Source organism: Orbicella faveolata, unplaced genomic scaffold, assembly GCF_042242905.1.
Source record: "Orbicella faveolata isolate gen_17 unplaced genomic scaffold, um_ofav_v1 contig_7, whole genome shotgun sequence".
NCBI lineage: Eukaryota > Metazoa > Cnidaria > Anthozoa > Scleractinia > Merulinidae > Orbicella > Orbicella faveolata.
This window is the reverse complement of record NW_028301591.1, coordinates 52,427-75,930: the sequence shown is the minus strand read 5'-3', so window position 1 is coordinate 75,930 and position 23,504 is coordinate 52,427. Positions and strand designations below refer to the sequence as shown.

Sequence of the window (23,504 nt, the reverse complement as noted above, 5' to 3'; positions counted from 1 at the left end):
ATATTCTGCCTTGCCGAACGGTTTTCAAGCAGCTAAAAGTGCGGAAAACTACGCCAATTCCCAAAGAAATGCGCCCGATCAACAACGGCAAAGCAAACAACACACGCGAGCCGTTGCATATTAACGGTCGACACGAATTCGAGCCGTCAAAACAATTCTATTCATGACTTGACTTGGAGAATGACGGAGGCTCGGACCGTTGTCTAGTTTAGTCAACGAACCACCAACACAACAATCGTAAGGTAGAAATCAACTCACGGTTTGGCCAGCACTTCTCCTGTTACTTTCCTTGTCCTTTGCTCTTTCCATACTGTAAGTCGACGAACGTTACTTCGAGGACAAACTTGGCGGGGATCGAGTCAATGATTGACCGCCTGCCGAAACAAACGCAAATCGGAAAAGCCACCTTCTTCAGTTCAGTACAACATAGATGCATGACAACACGAGTTCCAGCGCACTCGCCTTTTCAGTTGCAGCTGGAAATCCTTGGCTTGCTTGCTTGACACGTTCCTTCGTTGTTCACTGTGCCCAGTCGTCCAGCCCGGCCCGGCCAACTGACGAACAAAGCAAAGCGTCAATCATTAACCATCCACCATTCACAGGGCCAACACTTGCACTTTTTCGGGGGCGAGCGCGAACGCAGGCCCCCACTACCAGAAATTATACGCTCGAGTTACCCACATTTGGGGTAATCGCAAGGGTCAACCCGATCGAAGTGCAATGAAAGGGCCTCGCCTTGAGAGGACTGCCTCCTTGATCACAGTACCTCCCGCGTCAGGTAAGTATGAAAATTCTTGACGCGGGGGCCGTCAAAGGCAAACCTCCTTACCTCTATATCCTTGTGGTAGTGCTTTGCGGGCGTGCTAGAACCTCCAGCCTCACTTCTAGGCGGCTCTAGAGTAGCTTCCCTCCTCAGTCTGTGCCTGTCGACAGAGAAAAACGCCAGACATTAGTGTCAGGAGGAGGCTTTCTTTGATTTCTTTCTTTGATTGAATGAAGGTTTCTTCCCCGAGGGGAAGTGGGCCGCACTCGGAGGTAGTGCTATACCGAGGCAACCCGTGGCTGGGACGAGGCAAGCCTCTTTTCCACAGCCCAGTTCCAAAAATCAGTTTAATATATGAGCTGCTCAATGAGCAGCGTATCAGATATTAAGCTGATAAGAACAGATACTACACTTGATCTTAGCCAAAAGGCCGAGAAGCGATACCGGACCTTCCCTTCCCTAGGAGGGTGGTCCAGGGTTTCCCCCTTTGAGATATGGTGGTCAATATGCTGTCGCCGAGGGGCCTGGAGCCGACTGTAGGCCGACGCCATGGAGCAAGTTGCCGTCGTAGACGCACTTGTTCTACAACACAAGTCCACAAAAATCAGCAGCAAAGTTGATAACGTGCCTCCAGGGGTGAGTGAGATCAAACACCTTTTTGCCCTCCAAAACGAGGCAACATGTTAAAGACCCGTAATGACTCCGTTACTAAGATAGCGCTACAGACACAGGCAGAAAAAAAAACGGCTACGTTATCAACATTCGCTCTCCACGTGCATACAACTTGCAGAGAAGTCAAGAAATGCCTGCTAAAAGATTGCTGGTTGCTATTATTGCTTTGCTTTTGCTTTGGTGGCTCGTTTAAAAGACTAAATTTTCACCCCTTTCTCTTGTCTACGACCATACCACAGGGAAAGCACCGGTTCTCGTCCGATCACCGAAGTTAAGCCCTGTCGGGCGGGGTTAGTACTTGGATGGGTGACCGCCTGGGAATACCCCGTGTTGTAGACTTTTCATTTTCTCGGCCGTTTTATTTTGCATATGTTCATTTTTTCTTTCTTTTACTACAACCTTTGGCTATTCCAGTGGCTGGAAAGCACAAATAACTTTTTACACATTTCAGGAGACTCAAAAGATAGCTAGAAAACATGAAAAGTACCCTTAAAATGATCGCGGGATAAATTAGAATCGAAGTCTCGCGCGCTAACGTTCGCGTGCGAAACGGTTATTTATGACATCAAATTGGCGTGTGTGACATCAAATAATTCGAAGCAAAATGATATTCTGCCTTGCCGAACGGTTTTCAAGCAGCTAAAAGTGCGGAAAACTACGCCAATTCCCAAAGAAATGCGCCCGATCAACAACGGCAAAGCAAACAACACACGCGAGCCGTTGCATATTAACGGTCGACACGAATTCGAGCCGTCAAAACAATTCTATTCATGACTTGACTTGGAGAATGACGGAGGCTCGGACCGTTGTCTAGTTTAGTCAACGAACCACCAACACAACAATCGTAAGGTAGAAATCAACTCACGGTTTGGCCAGCACTTCTCCTGTTACTTTCCTTGTCCTTTGCTCTTTCCATACTGTAAGTCGACGAACGTTACTTCGAGGACAAACTTGGCGGGGATCGAGTCAATGATTGACCGCCTGCCGAAACAAACGCAAATCGGAAAAGCCACCTTCTTCAGTTCAGTACAACATAGATGCATGACAACACGAGTTCCAGCGCACTCGCCTTTTCAGTTGCAGCTGGAAATCCTTGGCTTGCTTGCTTGACACGTTCCTTCGTTGTTCACTGTGCCCAGTCGTCCAGCCCGGCCCGGCCAACTGACGAACAAAGCAAAGCGTCAATCATTAACCATCCACCATTCACAGGGCCAACACTTGCACTTTTTCGGGGGCGAGCGCGAACGCAGGCCCCCACTACCAGAAATTATACGCTCGAGTTACCCACATTTGGGGTAATCGCAAGGGTCAACCCGATCGAAGTGCAATGAAAGGGCCTCGCCTTGAGAGGACTGCCTCCTTGATCACAGTACCTCCCGCGTCAGGTAAGTATGAAAATTCTTGACGCGGGGGCCGTCAAAGGCAAACCTCCTTACCTCTATATCCTTGTGGTAGTGCTTTGCGGGCGTGCTAGAACCTCCAGCCTCACTTCTAGGCGGCTCTAGAGTAGCTTCCCTCCTCAGTCTGTGCCTGTCGACAGAGAAAAACGCCAGACATTAGTGTCAGGAGGAGGCTTTCTTTGATTTCTTTCTTTGATTGAATGAAGGTTTCTTCCCCGAGGGGAAGTGGGCCGCACTCGGAGGTAGTGCTATACCGAGGCAACCCGTGGCTGGGACGAGGCAAGCCTCTTTTCCACAGCCCAGTTCCAAAAATCAGTTTAATATATGAGCTGCTCAATGAGCAGCGTATCAGATATTAAGCTGATAAGAACAGATTTAAGTTTTGAAATGAGTTTATTCTCAATAAACTACTTATGTACAAGTTAAAAAGTGCAAGGCACGTGGGCTTGGCCCCTCACATATAGCTATGTATCAAAAATAATTACTAAGATATTACAAAAAAAAAAAAAAAAAAAAAAAAAAAAAAAAAAAAAAAAAAAAAAAAAAAAAAAAAAAAAAAAAATGTTCGGGAATGATCGGAAGTATTCGGAAGTGTTCGTTAAATATTCATTGTCCATTATGTTGATACGTATATACTAAGCTAAAGCGATCATAATTAAGGAGAACGACTATAATTTATCTAGAATAACGTTAGATCTAACTATTTACACTATATACAATATCCAAAATCCGGAGTTAGCTCCTGCATCGACCCCGCAACACAATCCCCTAAGGGGGTCTCTGAGGAGGCCAACCAAAATCCCCAACAAAGGAGCCTGTGAGCAGGGAACGACCGAAGCAGTCCGCGCACGGATTGTGAATATGTAGACATTATAAGAAAATGCGATAGGAGGAATCAGAAATAACACAGAGTGAAGACTCCCAGGCGGACGCAAAGTTCGAATTGGACAATCGGAAATGATCCAAAGAAATTCGTTTACGGATATCAGTTTTAATATAACGAATAATAGCGCGGGAGTCTTCGTTTCCATTATGAAAGGTAGATTTGTTACGAAATTTCCAAATTCCGTAAAGAACGGTTTTGATGACAAATCTGGCCAAGCGTGCATTTCTAGGATCCACGCGTGGCCATTGAAAGAAGAAAACAAAAAGACAATTAGGTAGAAAAGTCACACCAAGAAGAGAAGACAAAATAGGCGTGAAGTGTGTCCAAACAGACTTCACGCGAGCACAATTAAGGAAACAATGATCGATTGTTTCTTTTCGAGGGCAGGATGCGCAGCGGTCAGAGTTGATATAACCCCAGTTCTTCATGGAGTCACGAACTTTGACCGCTCGCAGAATAATCAGCCACAATAGATCATTTTTAAAATTCTCAGAAAAACCATCACGGACAAGAGACCAATGCCGATCCAAGTCAAAACCGATAGACAAGAAAGAAACCCAATAACGATGAATTACAGGCGAGGACGATTTTTCCATAAGAAGGGTAGAATAACATTTCTTTGAGGTAAAAACAAAATCAAGCCAGTCTTGGCAAGACAAAATCTTGCGAAGACTGTCTAAAACGGAAAGGCAATTCGAGTAAAAAGGCGTCAAAAATTGTGCGCTCGGGGAGGAGTTATCCCGAAGAAAACTCCACTCCGATCGAAAAGAGGATAACTTAGCACCGAAAAAATACTTAATAAGATAAAAAGACTTTGAATCGGCACTGGTACAATTAGAAATAATAGAAGCTAGTTTTAACGCATCTGCTTTAACCTTAAAATTAATTATACCTAACCCCCCCCTTAAAAAAGACTGATGACACGACTGTCGACTTACAGTTTCAATACGACACCCCCAAAGGAAAGGCCAGATTAAGTTATTGACTTCAGTAACAACCCATTTAGGAACAGAAAGAATAGTAGCAAGATATAACAATTTACTAATACTAACGTATTAACAATTAAAGATTTACCAACTAAAGATAAAGAACGAGATTTCCATAAATTAAGATGATTTTCTAACTTTTTCAGTTTAGGCTGCCAATTGTCGGATTCAGGATTTTGTCCGAAGACAAAATTTTCATTTTTGACACCCACGTGAGGCCAAATGGTTGATCAGTGCGTGAGCGCCACGCACCCAACCACATGGCCTCCGTTTTGGAAACGTTGAGTTTAGCCCCGCTCATAAATTTGAATGACTTTGAAAAGAATCTCAAGAGAACGAACGGATTTAACTAGACTAGTCGTGTCATCAGCGTAAACCCCTACTTTATATTGGGAACCTCTAGCACCAGGCAGGAGAAAGCCTTCGATTTCAGCGCACGAACGAATTTTGCACGCAAGAGTTTCAACGCAAAGAATATACAACATCGGAGAAAGGGAATCCCCCTGGCGGACCCCGCGAGATAAAGGAATCGGCTTCGTAAGCCATTCATTAACAATCACACGCATGTTAGCACCATTATAAAAAGTATTGATCCAATTGCAAAAAGAAGGACCAAAGCCAAAACGAATTAAAAGATTCTGTAAAAAGGTACGGTTAACACGATCGAAGGCCTTCTCCTGGTCGAGACTTACTAAAATGCCAGTTTCACCAGTACGGTCTATGTAATCTAAAATGTCTCTGAGAGCGTGAAGATTTGAAGAAATTTTCCGCCCGGGAACAGAACATGTTTGGTCAGGATCGACAATGAATTGGAGAACTTTAGAAAGACGAACAGAAATAGCTTTAGAGCAAATTTTATAATCAACGTTGAGGAGGGAAATCGGCCTCCAATTTTTAAGAGATTTCCGATCACCTTTTTTAAAAATCACGCGAGTATTACTCGTTTTCATGGAGTCACACATCTCGCCAGCTTCAAAACACGCATTATAAACAAGAATTAAATGAGGCGATAGAACATCCCAGAACTTTCGATAGAATTCAACGGTTAGACCGTCGGGCCCGGGAGATTTGTTTGTATTCATGTTTTTAATAGCAAAAGAAATTTCATCAATTGTCATTGCACCTTCGCACAATGACGATTGATCAGGCGAAAGCTGGCGAGAAAGAGAAGACAAAAGATCGTTTTGGAAATTCAAATCAATGGGTTCTTCAGAAAACAAGGAGGAATAGAAATCAACATGTGCTTGCTCAATCTCTTCTTGAGAAGAAACTTCGGCGCCGGACGAGTCATAGATCGATGACATGTGGCTTTTTTGAGCGTTAGACGATTGTAGTTGGAAAAAATAGCGAGTAGGACGCTCACCGTCTTCAAGCCATTCAGCGCGACTACGAATTAAAATTCCTTCAGTTTCCTTAATATAAATGGCCTTTAGACGGCATTCAACGTCATGAATTAAGTCAACAACAGAATTGTCACCGTCAACCAAGCGTTGATGAAGACCGATTAATTTATTCGTTAGAAAAACACGATCACGACATAATTGACGCCGTTTTTGGCGGGAAAAAGAAATCGATTCCTCCTTGATGGAAACTTTCAAGAACTCCCACCAATCTTGAGGAGAGGCAAAAGAAGCGAAATAAGAAACGTGACTTTGAATTAAACTACGAATATTATCGCAAAAACTTTTATCGTCAAGAAGCGAATTATTAAATTTCCATACCCCTGGGCCACGTTTAATAGCATCAGGGATTTGGAAAACAAAAGAAACGAAGTCGTGATCGGAAAGCGGGCAAGGTGAGATTTCACATTGACAGTCGGATGTAAACAAGTCTTTGGAAACAAAGAACTTGTCCAAACGGCTGGCAATTGAATAGTCATGATTAAACCAAGTGAATTCGCGCGCGCGGGGATGTAATTTACGCCACGCATCAACCAAAATAAAATCAGATTTCAAAGAGCTACATTCGTTGCCGATAGAAACATTACCTCCGAATTTATCGAGCGCGTTGTCATAACAATTAAAATCGCCCCCGATCACAAGAGCAGAGGCGGGAATAAAAAATTCATGAAGAGATTCATAAAAAGATTTTCGATCAGTAAGATTGGTGGGAGCATAAATATTAACAAAATTAATATCGACACCATCAATCCTGACCAAAAGACTAATTAATCGCCCATTAGAGTCCTTTTTCCAAGATACAATTTCATCGGAGCATTTAGGGGAAATTAAAATGGCAACACCGCCTTGCTTTCCAATTGCGGGGGACCAAAAACTACGCCCCAACCATCTACGGGAAAGGGCCCTGATGTTTGCCTCAGAGCTGACTAGCGTTTCTTGAAGAAAACAAATGTCGCAGTCGGATTTTTCAATAAGATCGAAGAGGAGATTATTATTAAGGGGATTCCCCAAACCCCTCGCATTAATAGTTAGGACTTTGAAAGTATCTCAGAAAAAGGACTTAAAAGAGGAACATAACAAAATTACTCTTTATGTTTCCTGCCTTTCTTTTGTTTACGTTTCTCCTTAGGGACAGCATCAGTCTGGGTCTGGGCCTTGCGTTTTAAGTCAGAGGACGCCTCCATCGGCGACGAAGGGGGAGCAGAGGAACGTGGTTTGCCAGCAACTAGGGAAGGAGAGGTAGGTTTGCGAAGAGCAGCCGCTGCCAGAGCTTCAGGGACTGGAGCGGGAGTACGGCGAGAGATTCGAGGACGGGCAGAACTAGTGGAAGAATTGGCGGGAGGAGGATTTGACGGAGTATCGATGACGATGACATCAGGTTTGATGAGACCCTGAGAATCTAGAACATGTTGTGATTGACCAGATGGAGGATTAGTAGCAGGTGAAGAGTTAGCAGGTTGAACGTTGACAGGTTGAGCATTTGGCAGTGATTCGGATGGTGTAAACAGAACAGGGGTTTCAGCGGCAGATGAAGGCACAGAAGTCGATGGACCAGCAGATGGAGTAGCGGTAGCGGTAACAGATGGTTCAGCGGCATCAGCAGGAGGTGGATGGGTCTTAGAAGGCAGAGCTGCGGCTAAAGGGAGGTCTTCTACAACATCGACATAGGCGTCGGACAAATCGGACTCGTCCGCCCATGCAAAAGAATCGCCAGAGTGGGTCTTATAGGAAGCGTCGCTAACATCAGAGGCGTCATCGTCATCGTCGTCATCAACGTTCACTGGAGCAGATTCATCTGTGGGCTCACCGTAGACAACAGGAGAGACCCACGAGTACCTACAATGGCTACTAAGATGGCCATCCTCTTTGCAGAAGTGACATAGAGGCGGGGCTGGACAACGGTTCGCTTCGTGACCAATGTTCTCACAGTTGAAACACACCTTGTGGTCGCAAGCATTACTAAAATGGCCAGGCAAATTACATTTACGGCAGGTAAGCGGCTGACCAGCATACTTTACAAAGACTTGATATTTACCAAAACGGAGAAAGTTAGGGACGGGCTTGACAATCCGGACGCGATAATGACGTAAACCATTGTAGATATTAGGTGCGTAATCAAATTTACCACGGCGATAATGAATAACCTCGCAGAAAGGAGCGAGGCGCTTTATTATAGCCCAATCACTCAGTTCAAAAGGAGCGTCGTAAATAGTCAAGAATGTAAGAGGCCTGTCGATATCTTGAATAGCGTAACTTTCATTATTGATCGTGATAGAATTCAGGCTTAGGAATTTTTCTTTGGCGGCAGGAGATTTGAAAGTGACCACCACTTCACCGTTCATTTTTCGCTGTAAGCACTGAATTTCAGCGGCGTCAACATTTGCGGAGTTAAGGGCATCGAAAACTGAACGAGCAGATGTAAAACGTGAAGGTGTGAACAGTGCGGATCGAGGGCGTTTCGGCATGTCATTAACAAACGAACGACGCCATGATTGCGGGGCGTTGTCAGCAGAACCAGTCGTTCTCGCCGCTCTAGAAGCGTAAGTTTCCCCATCTACAACGGCACAATTGCGAGCCCCAGCATCTAAATTTTCAGGCTGAAGTACAGAATCAGCGCGAGGAACGTTCATTGCTTCAACATTCGCATTAGCAGATAAAGCGTCAGAAGAGACGTCAACAACATTTCCACCAGGGACCACATTTTCACCAGGAACAACAGCATTCTCTCCAGGGACAGCACCAACAGTATTCTCTCCAGGGACAGCATCAACACAACGTACACTTGGGATATCAACATTATCGCATATTTCCATATTCAAAACTTCACAACTCACCGTACCACAATCTTTGTCATTTTCCATTTTTACATATATGGGATGGCAAAACTAAAAAATGCCCGAAACAATCCCACAACAGGATCGCAGCCAAAAGGCCGAGAAGCGATACCGGACCTTCCCTTCCCTAGGAGGGTGGTCCAGGGTTTCCCCCTTTGAGATATGGTGGTCAATATGCTGTCGCCGAGGGGCCTGGAGCCGACTGTAGGCCGACGCCATGGAGCAAGTTGCCGTCGTAGACGCACTTGTTCTACAACACAAGTCCACAAAAATCAGCAGCAAAGTTGATAACGTGCCTCCAGGGGTGAGTGAGATCAAACACCTTTTTGCCCTCCAAAACGAGGCAACATGTTAAAGACCCGTAATGACTCCGTTACTAAGATAGCGCTACAGACACAGGCAGAAAAAAAAACGGCTACGTTATCAACATTCGCTCTCCACGTGCATACAACTTGCAGAGAAGTCAAGAAATGCCTGCTAAAAGATTGCTGGTTGCTATTATTGCTTTGCTTTTGCTTTGGTGGCTCGTTTAAAAGACTAAATTTTCACCCCTTTCTCTTGTCTACGACCATACCACAGGGAAAGCACCGGTTCTCGTCCGATCACCGAAGTTAAGCCCTGTCGGGCGGGGTTAGTACTTGGATGGGTGACCGCCTGGGAATACCCCGTGTTGTAGACTTTTCATTTTCTCGGCCGTTTTATTTTGCATATGTTCATTTTTTCTTTCTTTTACTACAACCTTTGGCTATTCCAGTGGCTGGAAAGCACAAATAACTTTTTACACATTTCAGGAGACTCAAAAGATAGCTAGAAAACATGAAAAGTACCCTTAAAATGATCGCGGGATAAATTAGAATCGAAGTCTCGCGCGCTAACGTTCGCGTGCGAAACGGTTATTTATGACATCAAATTGGCGTGTGTGACATCAAATAATTCGAAGCAAAATGATATTCTGCCTTGCCGAACGGTTTTCAAGCAGCTAAAAGTGCGGAAAACTACGCCAATTCCCAAAGAAATGCGCCCGATCAACAACGGCAAAGCAAACAACACACGCGAGCCGTTGCATATTAACGGTCGACACGAATTCGAGCCGTCAAAACAATTCTATTCATGACTTGACTTGGAGAATGACGGAGGCTCGGACCGTTGTCTAGTTTAGTCAACGAACCACCAACACAACAATCGTAAGGTAGAAATCAACTCACGGTTTGGCCAGCACTTCTCCTGTTACTTTCCTTGTCCTTTGCTCTTTCCATACTGTAAGTCGACGAACGTTACTTCGAGGACAAACTTGGCGGGGATCGAGTCAATGATTGACCGCCTGCCGAAACAAACGCAAATCGGAAAAGCCACCTTCTTCAGTTCAGTACAACATAGATGCATGACAACACGAGTTCCAGCGCACTCGCCTTTTCAGTTGCAGCTGGAAATCCTTGGCTTGCTTGCTTGACACGTTCCTTCGTTGTTCACTGTGCCCAGTCGTCCAGCCCGGCCCGGCCAACTGACGAACAAAGCAAAGCGTCAATCATTAACCATCCACCATTCACAGGGCCAACACTTGCACTTTTTCGGGGGCGAGCGCGAACGCAGGCCCCCACTACCAGAAATTATACGCTCGAGTTACCCACATTTGGGGTAATCGCAAGGGTCAACCCGATCGAAGTGCAATGAAAGGGCCTCGCCTTGAGAGGACTGCCTCCTTGATCACAGTACCTCCCGCGTCAGGTAAGTATGAAAATTCTTGACGCGGGGGCCGTCAAAGGCAAACCTCCTTACCTCTATATCCTTGTGGTAGTGCTTTGCGGGCGTGCTAGAACCTCCAGCCTCACTTCTAGGCGGCTCTAGAGTAGCTTCCCTCCTCAGTCTGTGCCTGTCGACAGAGAAAAACGCCAGACATTAGTGTCAGGAGGAGGCTTTCTTTGATTTCTTTCTTTGATTGAATGAAGGTTTCTTCCCCGAGGGGAAGTGGGCCGCACTCGGAGGTAGTGCTATACCGAGGCAACCCGTGGCTGGGACGAGGCAAGCCTCTTTTCCACAGCCCAGTTCCAAAAATCAGTTTAATATATGAGCTGCTCAATGAGCAGCGTATCAGATATTAAGCTGATAAGAACAGATACTACACTTGATCTTAGCCAAAAGGCCGAGAAGCGATACCGGACCTTCCCTTCCCTAGGAGGGTGGTCCAGGGTTTCCCCCTTTGAGATATGGTGGTCAATATGCTGTCGCCGAGGGGCCTGGAGCCGACTGTAGGCCGACGCCATGGAGCAAGTTGCCGTCGTAGACGCACTTGTTCTACAACACAAGTCCACAAAAATCAGCAGCAAAGTTGATAACGTGCCTCCAGGGGTGAGTGAGATCAAACACCTTTTTGCCCTCCAAAACGAGGCAACATGTTAAAGACCCGTAATGACTCCGTTACTAAGATAGCGCTACAGACACAGGCAGAAAAAAAAACGGCTACGTTATCAACATTCGCTCTCCACGTGCATACAACTTGCAGAGAAGTCAAGAAATGCCTGCTAAAAGATTGCTGGTTGCTATTATTGCTTTGCTTTTGCTTTGGTGGCTCGTTTAAAAGACTAAATTTTCACCCCTTTCTCTTGTCTACGACCATACCACAGGGAAAGCACCGGTTCTCGTCCGATCACCGAAGTTAAGCCCTGTCGGGCGGGGTTAGTACTTGGATGGGTGACCGCCTGGGAATACCCCGTGTTGTAGACTTTTCATTTTCTCGGCCGTTTTATTTTGCATATGTTCATTTTTTCTTTCTTTTACTACAACCTTTGGCTATTCCAGTGGCTGGAAAGCACAAATAACTTTTTACACATTTCAGGAGACTCAAAAGATAGCTAGAAAACATGAAAAGTACCCTTAAAATGATCGCGGGATAAATTAGAATCGAAGTCTCGCGCGCTAACGTTCGCGTGCGAAACGGTTATTTATGACATCAAATTGGCGTGTGTGACATCAAATAATTCGAAGCAAAATGATATTCTGCCTTGCCGAACGGTTTTCAAGCAGCTAAAAGTGCGGAAAACTACGCCAATTCCCAAAGAAATGCGCCCGATCAACAACGGCAAAGCAAACAACACACGCGAGCCGTTGCATATTAACGGTCGACACGAATTCGAGCCGTCAAAACAATTCTATTCATGACTTGACTTGGAGAATGACGGAGGCTCGGACCGTTGTCTAGTTTAGTCAACGAACCACCAACACAACAATCGTAAGGTAGAAATCAACTCACGGTTTGGCCAGCACTTCTCCTGTTACTTTCCTTGTCCTTTGCTCTTTCCATACTGTAAGTCGACGAACGTTACTTCGAGGACAAACTTGGCGGGGATCGAGTCAATGATTGACCGCCTGCCGAAACAAACGCAAATCGGAAAAGCCACCTTCTTCAGTTCAGTACAACATAGATGCATGACAACACGAGTTCCAGCGCACTCGCCTTTTCAGTTGCAGCTGGAAATCCTTGGCTTGCTTGCTTGACACGTTCCTTCGTTGTTCACTGTGCCCAGTCGTCCAGCCCGGCCCGGCCAACTGACGAACAAAGCAAAGCGTCAATCATTAACCATCCACCATTCACAGGGCCAACACTTGCACTTTTTCGGGGGCGAGCGCGAACGCAGGCCCCCACTACCAGAAATTATACGCTCGAGTTACCCACATTTGGGGTAATCGCAAGGGTCAACCCGATCGAAGTGCAATGAAAGGGCCTCGCCTTGAGAGGACTGCCTCCTTGATCACAGTACCTCCCGCGTCAGGTAAGTATGAAAATTCTTGACGCGGGGGCCGTCAAAGGCAAACCTCCTTACCTCTATATCCTTGTGGTAGTGCTTTGCGGGCGTGCTAGAACCTCCAGCCTCACTTCTAGGCGGCTCTAGAGTAGCTTCCCTCCTCAGTCTGTGCCTGTCGACAGAGAAAAACGCCAGACATTAGTGTCAGGAGGAGGCTTTCTTTGATTTCTTTCTTTGATTGAATGAAGGTTTCTTCCCCGAGGGGAAGTGGGCCGCACTCGGAGGTAGTGCTATACCGAGGCAACCCGTGGCTGGGACGAGGCAAGCCTCTTTTCCACAGCCCAGTTCCAAAAATCAGTTTAATATATGAGCTGCTCAATGAGCAGCGTATCAGATATTAAGCTGATAAGAACAGATACTACACTTGATCTTAGCCAAAAGGCCGAGAAGCGATACCGGACCTTCCCTTCCCTAGGAGGGTGGTCCAGGGTTTCCCCCTTTGAGATATGGTGGTCAATATGCTGTCGCCGAGGGGCCTGGAGCCGACTGTAGGCCGACGCCATGGAGCAAGTTGCCGTCGTAGACGCACTTGTTCTACAACACAAGTCCACAAAAATCAGCAGCAAAGTTGATAACGTGCCTCCAGGGGTGAGTGAGATCAAACACCTTTTTGCCCTCCAAAACGAGGCAACATGTTAAAGACCCGTAATGACTCCGTTACTAAGATAGCGCTACAGACACAGGCAGAAAAAAAAACGGCTACGTTATCAACATTCGCTCTCCACGTGCATACAACTTGCAGAGAAGTCAAGAAATGCCTGCTAAAAGATTGCTGGTTGCTATTATTGCTTTGCTTTTGCTTTGGTGGCTCGTTTAAAAGACTAAATTTTCACCCCTTTCTCTTGTCTACGACCATACCACAGGGAAAGCACCGGTTCTCGTCCGATCACCGAAGTTAAGCCCTGTCGGGCGGGGTTAGTACTTGGATGGGTGACCGCCTGGGAATACCCCGTGTTGTAGACTTTTCATTTTCTCGGCCGTTTTATTTTGCATATGTTCATTTTTTCTTTCTTTTACTACAACCTTTGGCTATTCCAGTGGCTGGAAAGCACAAATAACTTTTTACACATTTCAGGAGACTCAAAAGATAGCTAGAAAACATGAAAAGTACCCTTAAAATGATCGCGGGATAAATTAGAATCGAAGTCTCGCGCGCTAACGTTCGCGTGCGAAACGGTTATTTATGACATCAAATTGGCGTGTGTGACATCAAATAATTCGAAGCAAAATGATATTCTGCCTTGCCGAACGGTTTTCAAGCAGCTAAAAGTGCGGAAAACTACGCCAATTCCCAAAGAAATGCGCCCGATCAACAACGGCAAAGCAAACAACACACGCGAGCCGTTGCATATTAACGGTCGACACGAATTCGAGCCGTCAAAACAATTCTATTCATGACTTGACTTGGAGAATGACGGAGGCTCGGACCGTTGTCTAGTTTAGTCAACGAACCACCAACACAACAATCGTAAGGTAGAAATCAACTCACGGTTTGGCCAGCACTTCTCCTGTTACTTTCCTTGTCCTTTGCTCTTTCCATACTGTAAGTCGACGAACGTTACTTCGAGGACAAACTTGGCGGGGATCGAGTCAATGATTGACCGCCTGCCGAAACAAACGCAAATCGGAAAAGCCACCTTCTTCAGTTCAGTACAACATAGATGCATGACAACACGAGTTCCAGCGCACTCGCCTTTTCAGTTGCAGCTGGAAATCCTTGGCTTGCTTGCTTGACACGTTCCTTCGTTGTTCACTGTGCCCAGTCGTCCAGCCCGGCCCGGCCAACTGACGAACAAAGCAAAGCGTCAATCATTAACCATCCACCATTCACAGGGCCAACACTTGCACTTTTTCGGGGGCGAGCGCGAACGCAGGCCCCCACTACCAGAAATTATACGCTCGAGTTACCCACATTTGGGGTAATCGCAAGGGTCAACCCGATCGAAGTGCAATGAAAGGGCCTCGCCTTGAGAGGACTGCCTCCTTGATCACAGTACCTCCCGCGTCAGGTAAGTATGAAAATTCTTGACGCGGGGGCCGTCAAAGGCAAACCTCCTTACCTCTATATCCTTGTGGTAGTGCTTTGCGGGCGTGCTAGAACCTCCAGCCTCACTTCTAGGCGGCTCTAGAGTAGCTTCCCTCCTCAGTCTGTGCCTGTCGACAGAGAAAAACGCCAGACATTAGTGTCAGGAGGAGGCTTTCTTTGATTTCTTTCTTTGATTGAATGAAGGTTTCTTCCCCGAGGGGAAGTGGGCCGCACTCGGAGGTAGTGCTATACCGAGGCAACCCGTGGCTGGGACGAGGCAAGCCTCTTTTCCACAGCCCAGTTCCAAAAATCAGTTTAATATATGAGCTGCTCAATGAGCAGCGTATCAGATATTAAGCTGATAAGAACAGATACTACACTTGATCTTAGCCAAAAGGCCGAGAAGCGATACCGGACCTTCCCTTCCCTAGGAGGGTGGTCCAGGGTTTCCCCCTTTGAGATATGGTGGTCAATATGCTGTCGCCGAGGGGCCTGGAGCCGACTGTAGGCCGACGCCATGGAGCAAGTTGCCGTCGTAGACGCACTTGTTCTACAACACAAGTCCACAAAAATCAGCAGCAAAGTTGATAACGTGCCTCCAGGGGTGAGTGAGATCAAACACCTTTTTGCCCTCCAAAACGAGGCAACATGTTAAAGACCCGTAATGACTCCGTTACTAAGATAGCGCTACAGACACAGGCAGAAAAAAAAACGGCTACGTTATCAACATTCGCTCTCCACGTGCATACAACTTGCAGAGAAGTCAAGAAATGCCTGCTAAAAGATTGCTGGTTGCTATTATTGCTTTGCTTTTGCTTTGGTGGCTCGTTTAAAAGACTAAATTTTCACCCCTTTCTCTTGTCTACGACCATACCACAGGGAAAGCACCGGTTCTCGTCCGATCACCGAAGTTAAGCCCTGTCGGGCGGGGTTAGTACTTGGATGGGTGACCGCCTGGGAATACCCCGTGTTGTAGACTTTTCATTTTCTCGGCCGTTTTATTTTGCATATGTTCATTTTTTCTTTCTTTTACTACAACCTTTGGCTATTCCAGTGGCTGGAAAGCACAAATAACTTTTTACACATTTCAGGAGACTCAAAAGATAGCTAGAAAACATGAAAAGTACCCTTAAAATGATCGCGGGATAAATTAGAATCGAAGTCTCGCGCGCTAACGTTCGCGTGCGAAACGGTTATTTATGACATCAAATTGGCGTGTGTGACATCAAATAATTCGAAGCAAAATGATATTCTGCCTTGCCGAACGGTTTTCAAGCAGCTAAAAGTGCGGAAAACTACGCCAATTCCCAAAGAAATGCGCCCGATCAACAACGGCAAAGCAAACAACACACGCGAGCCGTTGCATATTAACGGTCGACACGAATTCGAGCCGTCAAAACAATTCTATTCATGACTTGACTTGGAGAATGACGGAGGCTCGGACCGTTGTCTAGTTTAGTCAACGAACCACCAACACAACAATCGTAAGGTAGAAATCAACTCACGGTTTGGCCAGCACTTCTCCTGTTACTTTCCTTGTCCTTTGCTCTTTCCATACTGTAAGTCGACGAACGTTACTTCGAGGACAAACTTGGCGGGGATCGAGTCAATGATTGACCGCCTGCCGAAACAAACGCAAATCGGAAAAGCCACCTTCTTCAGTTCAGTACAACATAGATGCATGACAACACGAGTTCCAGCGCACTCGCCTTTTCAGTTGCAGCTGGAAATCCTTGGCTTGCTTGCTTGACACGTTCCTTCGTTGTTCACTGTGCCCAGTCGTCCAGCCCGGCCCGGCCAACTGACGAACAAAGCAAAGCGTCAATCATTAACCATCCACCATTCACAGGGCCAACACTTGCACTTTTTCGGGGGCGAGCGCGAACGCAGGCCCCCACTACCAGAAATTATACGCTCGAGTTACCCACATTTGGGGTAATCGCAAGGGTCAACCCGATCGAAGTGCAATGAAAGGGCCTCGCCTTGAGAGGACTGCCTCCTTGATCACAGTACCTCCCGCGTCAGGTAAGTATGAAAATTCTTGACGCGGGGGCCGTCAAAGGCAAACCTCCTTACCTCTATATCCTTGTGGTAGTGCTTTGCGGGCGTGCTAGAACCTCCAGCCTCACTTCTAGGCGGCTCTAGAGTAGCTTCCCTCCTCAGTCTGTGCCTGTCGACAGAGAAAAACGCCAGACATTAGTGTCAGGAGGAGGCTTTCTTTGATTTCTTTCTTTGATTGAATGAAGGTTTCTTCCCCGAGGGGAAGTGGGCCGCACTCGGAGGTAGTGCTATACCGAGGCAACCCGTGGCTGGGACGAGGCAAGCCTCTTTTCCACAGCCCAGTTCCAAAAATCAGTTTAATATATGAGCTGCTCAATGAGCAGCGTATCAGATATTAAGCTGATAAGAACAGATACTACACTTGATCTTAGCCAAAAGGCCGAGAAGCGATACCGGACCTTCCCTTCCCTAGGAGGGTGGTCCAGGGTTTCCCCCTTTGAGATATGGTGGTCAATATGCTGTCGCCGAGGGGCCTGGAGCCGACTGTAGGCCGACGCCATGGAGCAAGTTGCCGTCGTAGACGCACTTGTTCTACAACACAAGTCCACAAAAATCAGCAGCAAAGTTGATAACGTGCCTCCAGGGGTGAGTGAGATCAAACACCTTTTTGCCCTCCAAAACGAGGCAACATGTTAAAGACCCGTAATGACTCCGTTACTAAGATAGCGCTACAGACACAGGCAGAAAAAAAAACGGCTACGTTATCAACATTCGCTCTCCACGTGCATACAACTTGCAGAGAAGTCAAGAAATGCCTGCTAAAAGATTGCTGGTTGCTATTATTGCTTTGCTTTTGCTTTGGTGGCTCGTTTAAAAGACTAAATTTTCACCCCTTTCTCTTGTCTACGACCATACCACAGGGAAAGCACCGGTTCTCGTCCGATCACCGAAGTTAAGCCCTGTCGGGCGGGGTTAGTACTTGGATGGGTGACCGCCTGGGAATACCCCGTGTTGTAGACTTTTCATTTTCTCGGCCGTTTTATTTTGCATATGTTCATTTTTTCTTTCTTTTACTACAACCTTTGGCTATTCCAGTGGCTGGAAAGCACAAATAACTTTTTACACATTTCAGGAGACTCAAAAGATAGCTAGAAAACATGAAAAGTACCCTTAAAATGATCGCGGGATAAATTAGAATCGAAGTCTCGCGCGCTAACGTTCGCGTGCGAAACGGTTATTTATGACATCAAATTGGCGTGTGTGACATCAAATAATTCGAAGCAAAATGATATTCTGCCTTGCCGAACGGTTTTCAAGCAGCTAAAAGTGCGGAAAACTACGCCAATTCCCAAAGAAATGCGCCCGATCAACAACGGCAAAGCAAACAACACACGCGAGCCGTTGCATATTAACGGTCGACACGAATTCGAGCCGTCAAAACAATTCTATTCATGACTTGACTTGGAGAATGACGGAGGCTCGGACCGTTGTCTAGTTTAGTCAACGAACCACCAACACAACAATCGTAAGGTAGAAATCAACTCACGGTTTGGCCAGCACTTCTCCTGTTACTTTCCTTGTCCTTTGCTCTTTCCATACTGTAAGTCGACGAACGTTACTTCGAGGACAAACTTGGCGGGGATCGAGTCAATGATTGACCGCCTGCCGAAACAAACGCAAATCGGAAAAGCCACCTTCTTCAGTTCAGTACAACATAGATGCATGACAACACGAGTTCCAGCGCACTCGCCTTTTCAGTTGCAGCTGGAAATCCTTGGCTTGCTTGCTTGACACGTTCCTTCGTTGTTCACTGTGCCCAGTCGTCCAGCCCGGCCCGGCCAACTGACGAACAAAGCAAAGCGTCAATCATTAACCATCCACCATTCACAGGGCCAACACTTGCACTTTTTCGGGGGCGAGCGCGAACGCAGGCCCCCACTACCAGAAATTATACGCTCGAGTTACCCACATTTGGGGTAATCGCAAGGGTCAACCCGATCGAAGTGCAATGAAAGGGCCTCGCCTTGAGAGGACTGCCTCCTTGATCACAGTACCTCCCGCGTCAGGTAAGTATGAAAATTCTTGACGCGGGGGCCGTCAAAGGCAAACCTCCTTACCTCTATATCCTTGTGGTAGTGCTTTGCGGGCGTGCTAGAACCTCCAGCCTCACTTCTAGGCGGCTCTAGAGTAGCTTCCCTCCTCAGTCTGTGCCTGTCGACAGAGAAAAACGCCAGACATTAGTGTCAGGAGGAGGCTTTCTTTGATTTCTTTCTTTGATTGAATGAAGGTTTCTTCCCCGAGGGGAAGTGGGCCGCACTCGGAGGTAGTGCTATACCGAGGCAACCCGTGGCTGGGACGAGGCAAGCCTCTTTTCCACAGCCCAGTTCCAAAAATCAGTTTAATATATGAGCTGCTCAATGAGCAGCGTATCAGATATTAAGCTGATAAGAACAGATACTACACTTGATCTTAGCCAAAAGGCCGAGAAGCGATACCGGACCTTCCCTTCCCTAGGAGGGTGGTCCAGGGTTTCCCCCTTTGAGATATGGTGGTCAATATGCTGTCGCCGAGGGGCCTGGAGCCGACTGTAGGCCGACGCCATGGAGCAAGTTGCCGTCGTAGACGCACTTGTTCTACAACACAAGTCCACAAAAATCAGCAGCAAAGTTGATAACGTGCCTCCAGGGGTGAGTGAGATCAAACACCTTTTTGCCCTCCAAAACGAGGCAACATGTTAAAGACCCGTAATGACTCCGTTACTAAGATAGCGCTACAGACACAGGCAGAAAAAAAAACGGCTACGTTATCAACATTCGCTCTCCACGTGCATACAACTTGCAGAGAAGTCAAGAAATGCCTGCTAAAAGATTGCTGGTTGCTATTATTGCTTTGCTTTTGCTTTGGTGGCTCGTTTAAAAGACTAAATTTTCACCCCTTTCTCTTGTCTACGACCATACCACAGGGAAAGCACCGGTTCTCGTCCGATCACCGAAGTTAAGCCCTGTCGGGCGGGGTTAGTACTTGGATGGGTGACCGCCTGGGAATACCCCGTGTTGTAGACTTTTCATTTTCTCGGCCGTTTTATTTTGCATATGTTCATTTTTTCTTTCTTTTACTACAACCTTTGGCTATTCCAGTGGCTGGAAAGCACAAATAACTTTTTACACATTTCAGGAGACTCAAAAGATAGCTAGAAAACATGAAAAGTACCCTTAAAATGATCGCGGGATAAATTAGAATCGAAGTCTCGCGCGCTAACGTTCGCGTGCGAAACGGTTATTTATGACATCAAATTGGCGTGTGTGACATCAAATAATTCGAAGCAAAATGATATTCTGCCTTGCCGAACGGTTTTCAAGCAGCTAAAAGTGCGGAAAACTACGCCAATTCCCAAAGAAATGCGCCCGATCAACAACGGCAAAGCAAACAACACACGCGAGCCGTTGCATATTAACGGTCGACACGAATTCGAGCCGTCAAAACAATTCTATTCATGACTTGACTTGGAGAATGACGGAGGCTCGGACCGTTGTCTAGTTTAGTCAACGAACCACCAACACAACAATCGTAAGGTAGAAATCAACTCACGGTTTGGCCAGCACTTCTCCTGTTACTTTCCTTGTCCTTTGCTCTTTCCATACTGTAAGTCGACGAACGTTACTTCGAGGACAAACTTGGCGGGGATCGAGTCAATGATTGACCGCCTGCCGAAACAAACGCAAATCGGAAAAGCCACCTTCTTCAGTTCAGTACAACATAGATGCATGACAACACGAGTTCCAGCGCACTCGCCTTTTCAGTTGCAGCTGGAAATCCTTGGCTTGCTTGCTTGACACGTTCCTTCGTTGTTCACTGTGCCCAGTCGTCCAGCCCGGCCCGGCCAACTGACGAACAAAGCAAAGCGTCAATCATTAACCATCCACCATTCACAGGGCCAACACTTGCACTTTTTCGGGGGCGAGCGCGAACGCAGGCCCCCACTACCAGAAATTATACGCTCGAGTTACCCACATTTGGGGTAATCGCAAGGGTCAACCCGATCGAAGTGCAATGAAAGGGCCTCGCCTTGAGAGGACTGCCTCCTTGATCACAGTACCTCCCGCGTCAGGTAAGTATGAAAATTCTTGACGCGGGGGCCGTCAAAGGCAAACCTCCTTACCTCTATATCCTTGTGGTAGTGCTTTGCGGGCGTGCTAGAACCTCCAGCCTCACTTCTAGGCGGCTCTAGAGTAGCTTCCCTCCTCAGTCTGTGCCTGTCGACAGAGAAAAACGCCAGACATTAGTGTCAGGAGGAGGCTTTCTTTGATTTCTTTCTTTGATTGAATGAAGGTTTCTTCCCCGAGGGGAAGTGGGCCGCACTCGGAGGTAGTGCTATACCGAGGCAACCCGTGGCTGGGACGAGGCAAGCCTCTTTTCCACAGCCCAGTTCCAAAAATCAGTTTAATATATGAGCTGCTCAATGAGCAGCGTATCAGATATTAAGCTGATAAGAACAGATTTTAAGTTTTGAAATGAGTTTATTCTCAATAAACTACTTATGTACAAGTTAAAAAGTGCAAGGCACGTGGGCTTGGCCCCTCACATATAGCTATGTATCAAAAATAATTACTAAGATATTACAAAAAAAAATGTTCGGGAATGATCGGAAGTATTCGGAAGTGTTCGTTAAATATTCATTGTCCATTATGTTGATACGTATATACTAAGCTAAAGCGATCATAATTAAGGAGAACGACTATAATTTATCTAGAATAACGTTAGATCTAACTATTTACACTATATACAATATCCAAAATCCGGAGTTAGCTCCTGCATCGACCCCGCAACACAATCCCCTAAGGGGGTCTCTGAGGAGGCCAACCAAAATCCCCAACAAAGGAGCCTGTGAGCAGGGAACGACCGAAGCAGTCCGCGCACGGATTGTGAATATGTAGACATTATAAGAAAATGCGATAGGAGGAATCAGAAATAACACAGAGTGAAGACTCCCAGGCGGACGCAAAGTTCGAATTGGACAATCGGAAATGATCCAAAGAAATTCGTTTACGGATATCAGTTTTAATATAACGAATAATAGCGCGGGAGTCTTCGTTTCCATTATGAAAGGTAGATTTGTTACGAAATTTCCAAATTCCGTAAAGAACGGTTTTGATGACAAATCTGGCCAAGCGTGCATTTCTAGGATCCACGCGTGGCCATTGAAAGAAGAAAACAAAAAGACAATTAGGTAGAAAAGTCACACCAAGAAGAGAAGACAAAATAGGCGTGAAGTGTGTCCAAACAGACTTCACGCGAGCACAATTAAGGAAACAATGATCGATTGTTTCTTTTCGAGGGCAGGATGCGCAGCGGTCAGAGTTGATATAACCCCAGTTCTTCATGGAGTCACGAACTTTGACCGCTCGCAGAATAATCAGCCACAATAGATCATTTTTAAAATTCTCAGAAAAACCATCACGGACAAGAGACCAATGCCGATCCAAGTCAAAACCGATAGACAAGAAAGAAACCCAATAACGATGAATTACAGGCGAGGACGATTTTTCCATAAGAAGGGTAGAATAACATTTCTTCGAGGTAAAAACAAAATCAAGCCAGTCTTGGCAAGACAAAATCTTGCGAAGACTGTCTAAAACGGAAAGGCAATTCGAGTAAAAAGGCGTCAAAAATTGTGCGCTCGGGGAGGAGTTATCCCGAAGAAAACTCCACTCCGATCGAAAAGAGGATAACTTAGCACCGAAAAAATACTTAATAAGATAAAAAGACTTTGAATCGGCACTGGTACAATTAGAAATAATAGAAGCTAGTTTTAACGCATCTGCTTTAACCTTAAAATTAATTATACCTAACCCCCCCCTTAAAAAAGACTGATGACACGACTGTCGACTTACAGTTTCAATACGACACCCCCAAAGGAAAGGCCAGATTAAGTTATTGACTTCAGTAACAACCCATTTAGGAACAGAAAGAATAGTAGCAAGATATAACAATTTACTAATACCTAACGTATTAACAATTAAAGATTTACCAACTAAAGATAAAGAACGAGATTTCCATAAATTAAGATGATTTTCTAACTTTTTCAGTTTAGGCTGCCAATTGTCGGATTCAGGATTTTGTCCGAAGACCACTCCCAAGATTTTCATTTTTGACACCCACGTGAGGCCAAATGGTTGATCAGTGCGTGAGCGCCACGCACCCAACCACATGGCCTCCGTTTTGGAAACGTTGAGTTTAGCCCCAGATCCCCGCTCATAAATTTGAATGACTTTGAAAAGAATCTCAAGAGAACGAACGGATTTAACTAGACTAGTCGTGTCATCAGCGTAAACCCCTACTTTATATTGGGAACCTCTAGCACCAGGCAGGAGAAAGCCTTCGATTTCAGCGCACGAACGAATTTTGCACGCAAGAGTTTCAACGCAAAGAATATACAACATCGGAGAAAGGGAATCCCCCTGGCGGACCCCGCGAGATAAAGGAATCGGCTTCGTAAGCCATTCATTAACAATCACACGCATGTTAGCACCATTATAAAAAGTATTGATCCAATTGCAAAAAGAAGGACCAAAGCCAAAACGAATTAAAAGATTCTGTAAAAAGGTACGGTTAACACGATCGAAGGCCTTCTCCTGGTCGAGACTTACTAAAATGCCAGTTTCACCAGTACGGTCTATGTAATCTAAAATGTCTCTGAGAGCGTGAAGATTTGAAGGAATTTTCCGCCCGGGAACAG

The 23,504-nt window shown here is 46.0% G+C and overlaps 1 protein-coding gene and 23 non-coding genes across 24 annotated transcripts; 7 read left to right on the top strand and 17 right to left on the bottom strand.

Annotated features, from left to right (window-relative positions):
• Positions 1–622: 622 nt before the first annotated feature.
• LOC149095058 (U1 spliceosomal RNA) lies at positions 623–786 on the bottom strand. Its single transcript, XR_016205277.1, has one exon. It is a non-coding gene; the product is annotated as a U1 spliceosomal RNA (small nuclear RNA).
• A 227-nt stretch (positions 787–1,013) lies between these two features.
• On the bottom strand, positions 1,014–1,205 carry LOC149095057 (U2 spliceosomal RNA). The gene has a single exon (XR_016205252.1). It is a non-coding gene; the product is annotated as a U2 spliceosomal RNA (small nuclear RNA).
• A 450-nt stretch (positions 1,206–1,655) lies between these two features.
• Positions 1,656–1,774, top strand: LOC149095056 (5S ribosomal RNA). Its single transcript, XR_016205309.1, has one exon. It is a non-coding gene; the product is annotated as a 5S ribosomal RNA (ribosomal RNA).
• Positions 1,775–2,664: 890 nt separating this feature from the next.
• LOC149095055 (U1 spliceosomal RNA) lies at positions 2,665–2,828 on the bottom strand. Its single transcript, XR_016205276.1, has one exon. It is a non-coding gene; the product is annotated as a U1 spliceosomal RNA (small nuclear RNA).
• A 227-nt stretch (positions 2,829–3,055) lies between these two features.
• On the bottom strand, positions 3,056–3,250 carry LOC149095054 (U2 spliceosomal RNA). The gene has a single exon (XR_016205264.1). It is a non-coding gene; the product is annotated as a U2 spliceosomal RNA (small nuclear RNA).
• A 3,928-nt stretch (positions 3,251–7,178) lies between these two features.
• LOC149095053 (uncharacterized) lies at positions 7,179–8,968 on the bottom strand. The gene has a single exon (XM_089281969.1). It carries the CDS (start codon positions 8,966–8,968, stop codon positions 7,190–7,192), a length of 1,779 nt encoding a protein of 592 aa, XP_089138095.1. The 3' UTR covers positions 7,179–7,189.
• A 533-nt stretch (positions 8,969–9,501) lies between these two features.
• LOC149095052 (5S ribosomal RNA) lies at positions 9,502–9,620 on the top strand. The gene has a single exon (XR_016205308.1). It is a non-coding gene; the product is annotated as a 5S ribosomal RNA (ribosomal RNA).
• Positions 9,621–10,510: 890 nt separating this feature from the next.
• Positions 10,511–10,674, bottom strand: LOC149095051 (U1 spliceosomal RNA). The gene has a single exon (XR_016205275.1). It is a non-coding gene; the product is annotated as a U1 spliceosomal RNA (small nuclear RNA).
• A 227-nt stretch (positions 10,675–10,901) lies between these two features.
• LOC149095050 (U2 spliceosomal RNA) lies at positions 10,902–11,093 on the bottom strand. The gene has a single exon (XR_016205251.1). It is a non-coding gene; the product is annotated as a U2 spliceosomal RNA (small nuclear RNA).
• A 450-nt stretch (positions 11,094–11,543) lies between these two features.
• Positions 11,544–11,662, top strand: LOC149095049 (5S ribosomal RNA). The gene has a single exon (XR_016205307.1). It is a non-coding gene; the product is annotated as a 5S ribosomal RNA (ribosomal RNA).
• An 890-nt stretch (positions 11,663–12,552) lies between these two features.
• On the bottom strand, positions 12,553–12,716 carry LOC149095048 (U1 spliceosomal RNA). The gene has a single exon (XR_016205274.1). It is a non-coding gene; the product is annotated as a U1 spliceosomal RNA (small nuclear RNA).
• Positions 12,717–12,943: 227 nt separating this feature from the next.
• LOC149095047 (U2 spliceosomal RNA) lies at positions 12,944–13,135 on the bottom strand. The gene has a single exon (XR_016205250.1). It is a non-coding gene; the product is annotated as a U2 spliceosomal RNA (small nuclear RNA).
• A 450-nt stretch (positions 13,136–13,585) lies between these two features.
• LOC149095046 (5S ribosomal RNA) lies at positions 13,586–13,704 on the top strand. Its single transcript, XR_016205305.1, has one exon. It is a non-coding gene; the product is annotated as a 5S ribosomal RNA (ribosomal RNA).
• Positions 13,705–14,594: 890 nt separating this feature from the next.
• On the bottom strand, positions 14,595–14,758 carry LOC149095045 (U1 spliceosomal RNA). The gene has a single exon (XR_016205272.1). It is a non-coding gene; the product is annotated as a U1 spliceosomal RNA (small nuclear RNA).
• A 227-nt stretch (positions 14,759–14,985) lies between these two features.
• LOC149095044 (U2 spliceosomal RNA) lies at positions 14,986–15,177 on the bottom strand. Its single transcript, XR_016205249.1, has one exon. It is a non-coding gene; the product is annotated as a U2 spliceosomal RNA (small nuclear RNA).
• A 450-nt stretch (positions 15,178–15,627) lies between these two features.
• LOC149095043 (5S ribosomal RNA) lies at positions 15,628–15,746 on the top strand. Its single transcript, XR_016205304.1, has one exon. It is a non-coding gene; the product is annotated as a 5S ribosomal RNA (ribosomal RNA).
• Positions 15,747–16,636: 890 nt separating this feature from the next.
• On the bottom strand, positions 16,637–16,800 carry LOC149095042 (U1 spliceosomal RNA). The gene has a single exon (XR_016205271.1). It is a non-coding gene; the product is annotated as a U1 spliceosomal RNA (small nuclear RNA).
• Positions 16,801–17,027: 227 nt separating this feature from the next.
• On the bottom strand, positions 17,028–17,219 carry LOC149095041 (U2 spliceosomal RNA). Its single transcript, XR_016205248.1, has one exon. It is a non-coding gene; the product is annotated as a U2 spliceosomal RNA (small nuclear RNA).
• Positions 17,220–17,669: 450 nt separating this feature from the next.
• LOC149095040 (5S ribosomal RNA) lies at positions 17,670–17,788 on the top strand. Its single transcript, XR_016205303.1, has one exon. It is a non-coding gene; the product is annotated as a 5S ribosomal RNA (ribosomal RNA).
• Positions 17,789–18,678: 890 nt separating this feature from the next.
• LOC149095039 (U1 spliceosomal RNA) lies at positions 18,679–18,842 on the bottom strand. The gene has a single exon (XR_016205270.1). It is a non-coding gene; the product is annotated as a U1 spliceosomal RNA (small nuclear RNA).
• A 227-nt stretch (positions 18,843–19,069) lies between these two features.
• Positions 19,070–19,261, bottom strand: LOC149095038 (U2 spliceosomal RNA). The gene has a single exon (XR_016205247.1). It is a non-coding gene; the product is annotated as a U2 spliceosomal RNA (small nuclear RNA).
• Positions 19,262–19,711: 450 nt separating this feature from the next.
• LOC149095037 (5S ribosomal RNA) lies at positions 19,712–19,830 on the top strand. Its single transcript, XR_016205302.1, has one exon. It is a non-coding gene; the product is annotated as a 5S ribosomal RNA (ribosomal RNA).
• An 890-nt stretch (positions 19,831–20,720) lies between these two features.
• LOC149095036 (U1 spliceosomal RNA) lies at positions 20,721–20,884 on the bottom strand. Its single transcript, XR_016205269.1, has one exon. It is a non-coding gene; the product is annotated as a U1 spliceosomal RNA (small nuclear RNA).
• A 227-nt stretch (positions 20,885–21,111) lies between these two features.
• LOC149095035 (U2 spliceosomal RNA) lies at positions 21,112–21,307 on the bottom strand. The gene has a single exon (XR_016205262.1). It is a non-coding gene; the product is annotated as a U2 spliceosomal RNA (small nuclear RNA).
• Positions 21,308–23,504: the final 2,197 nt, after the last annotated feature.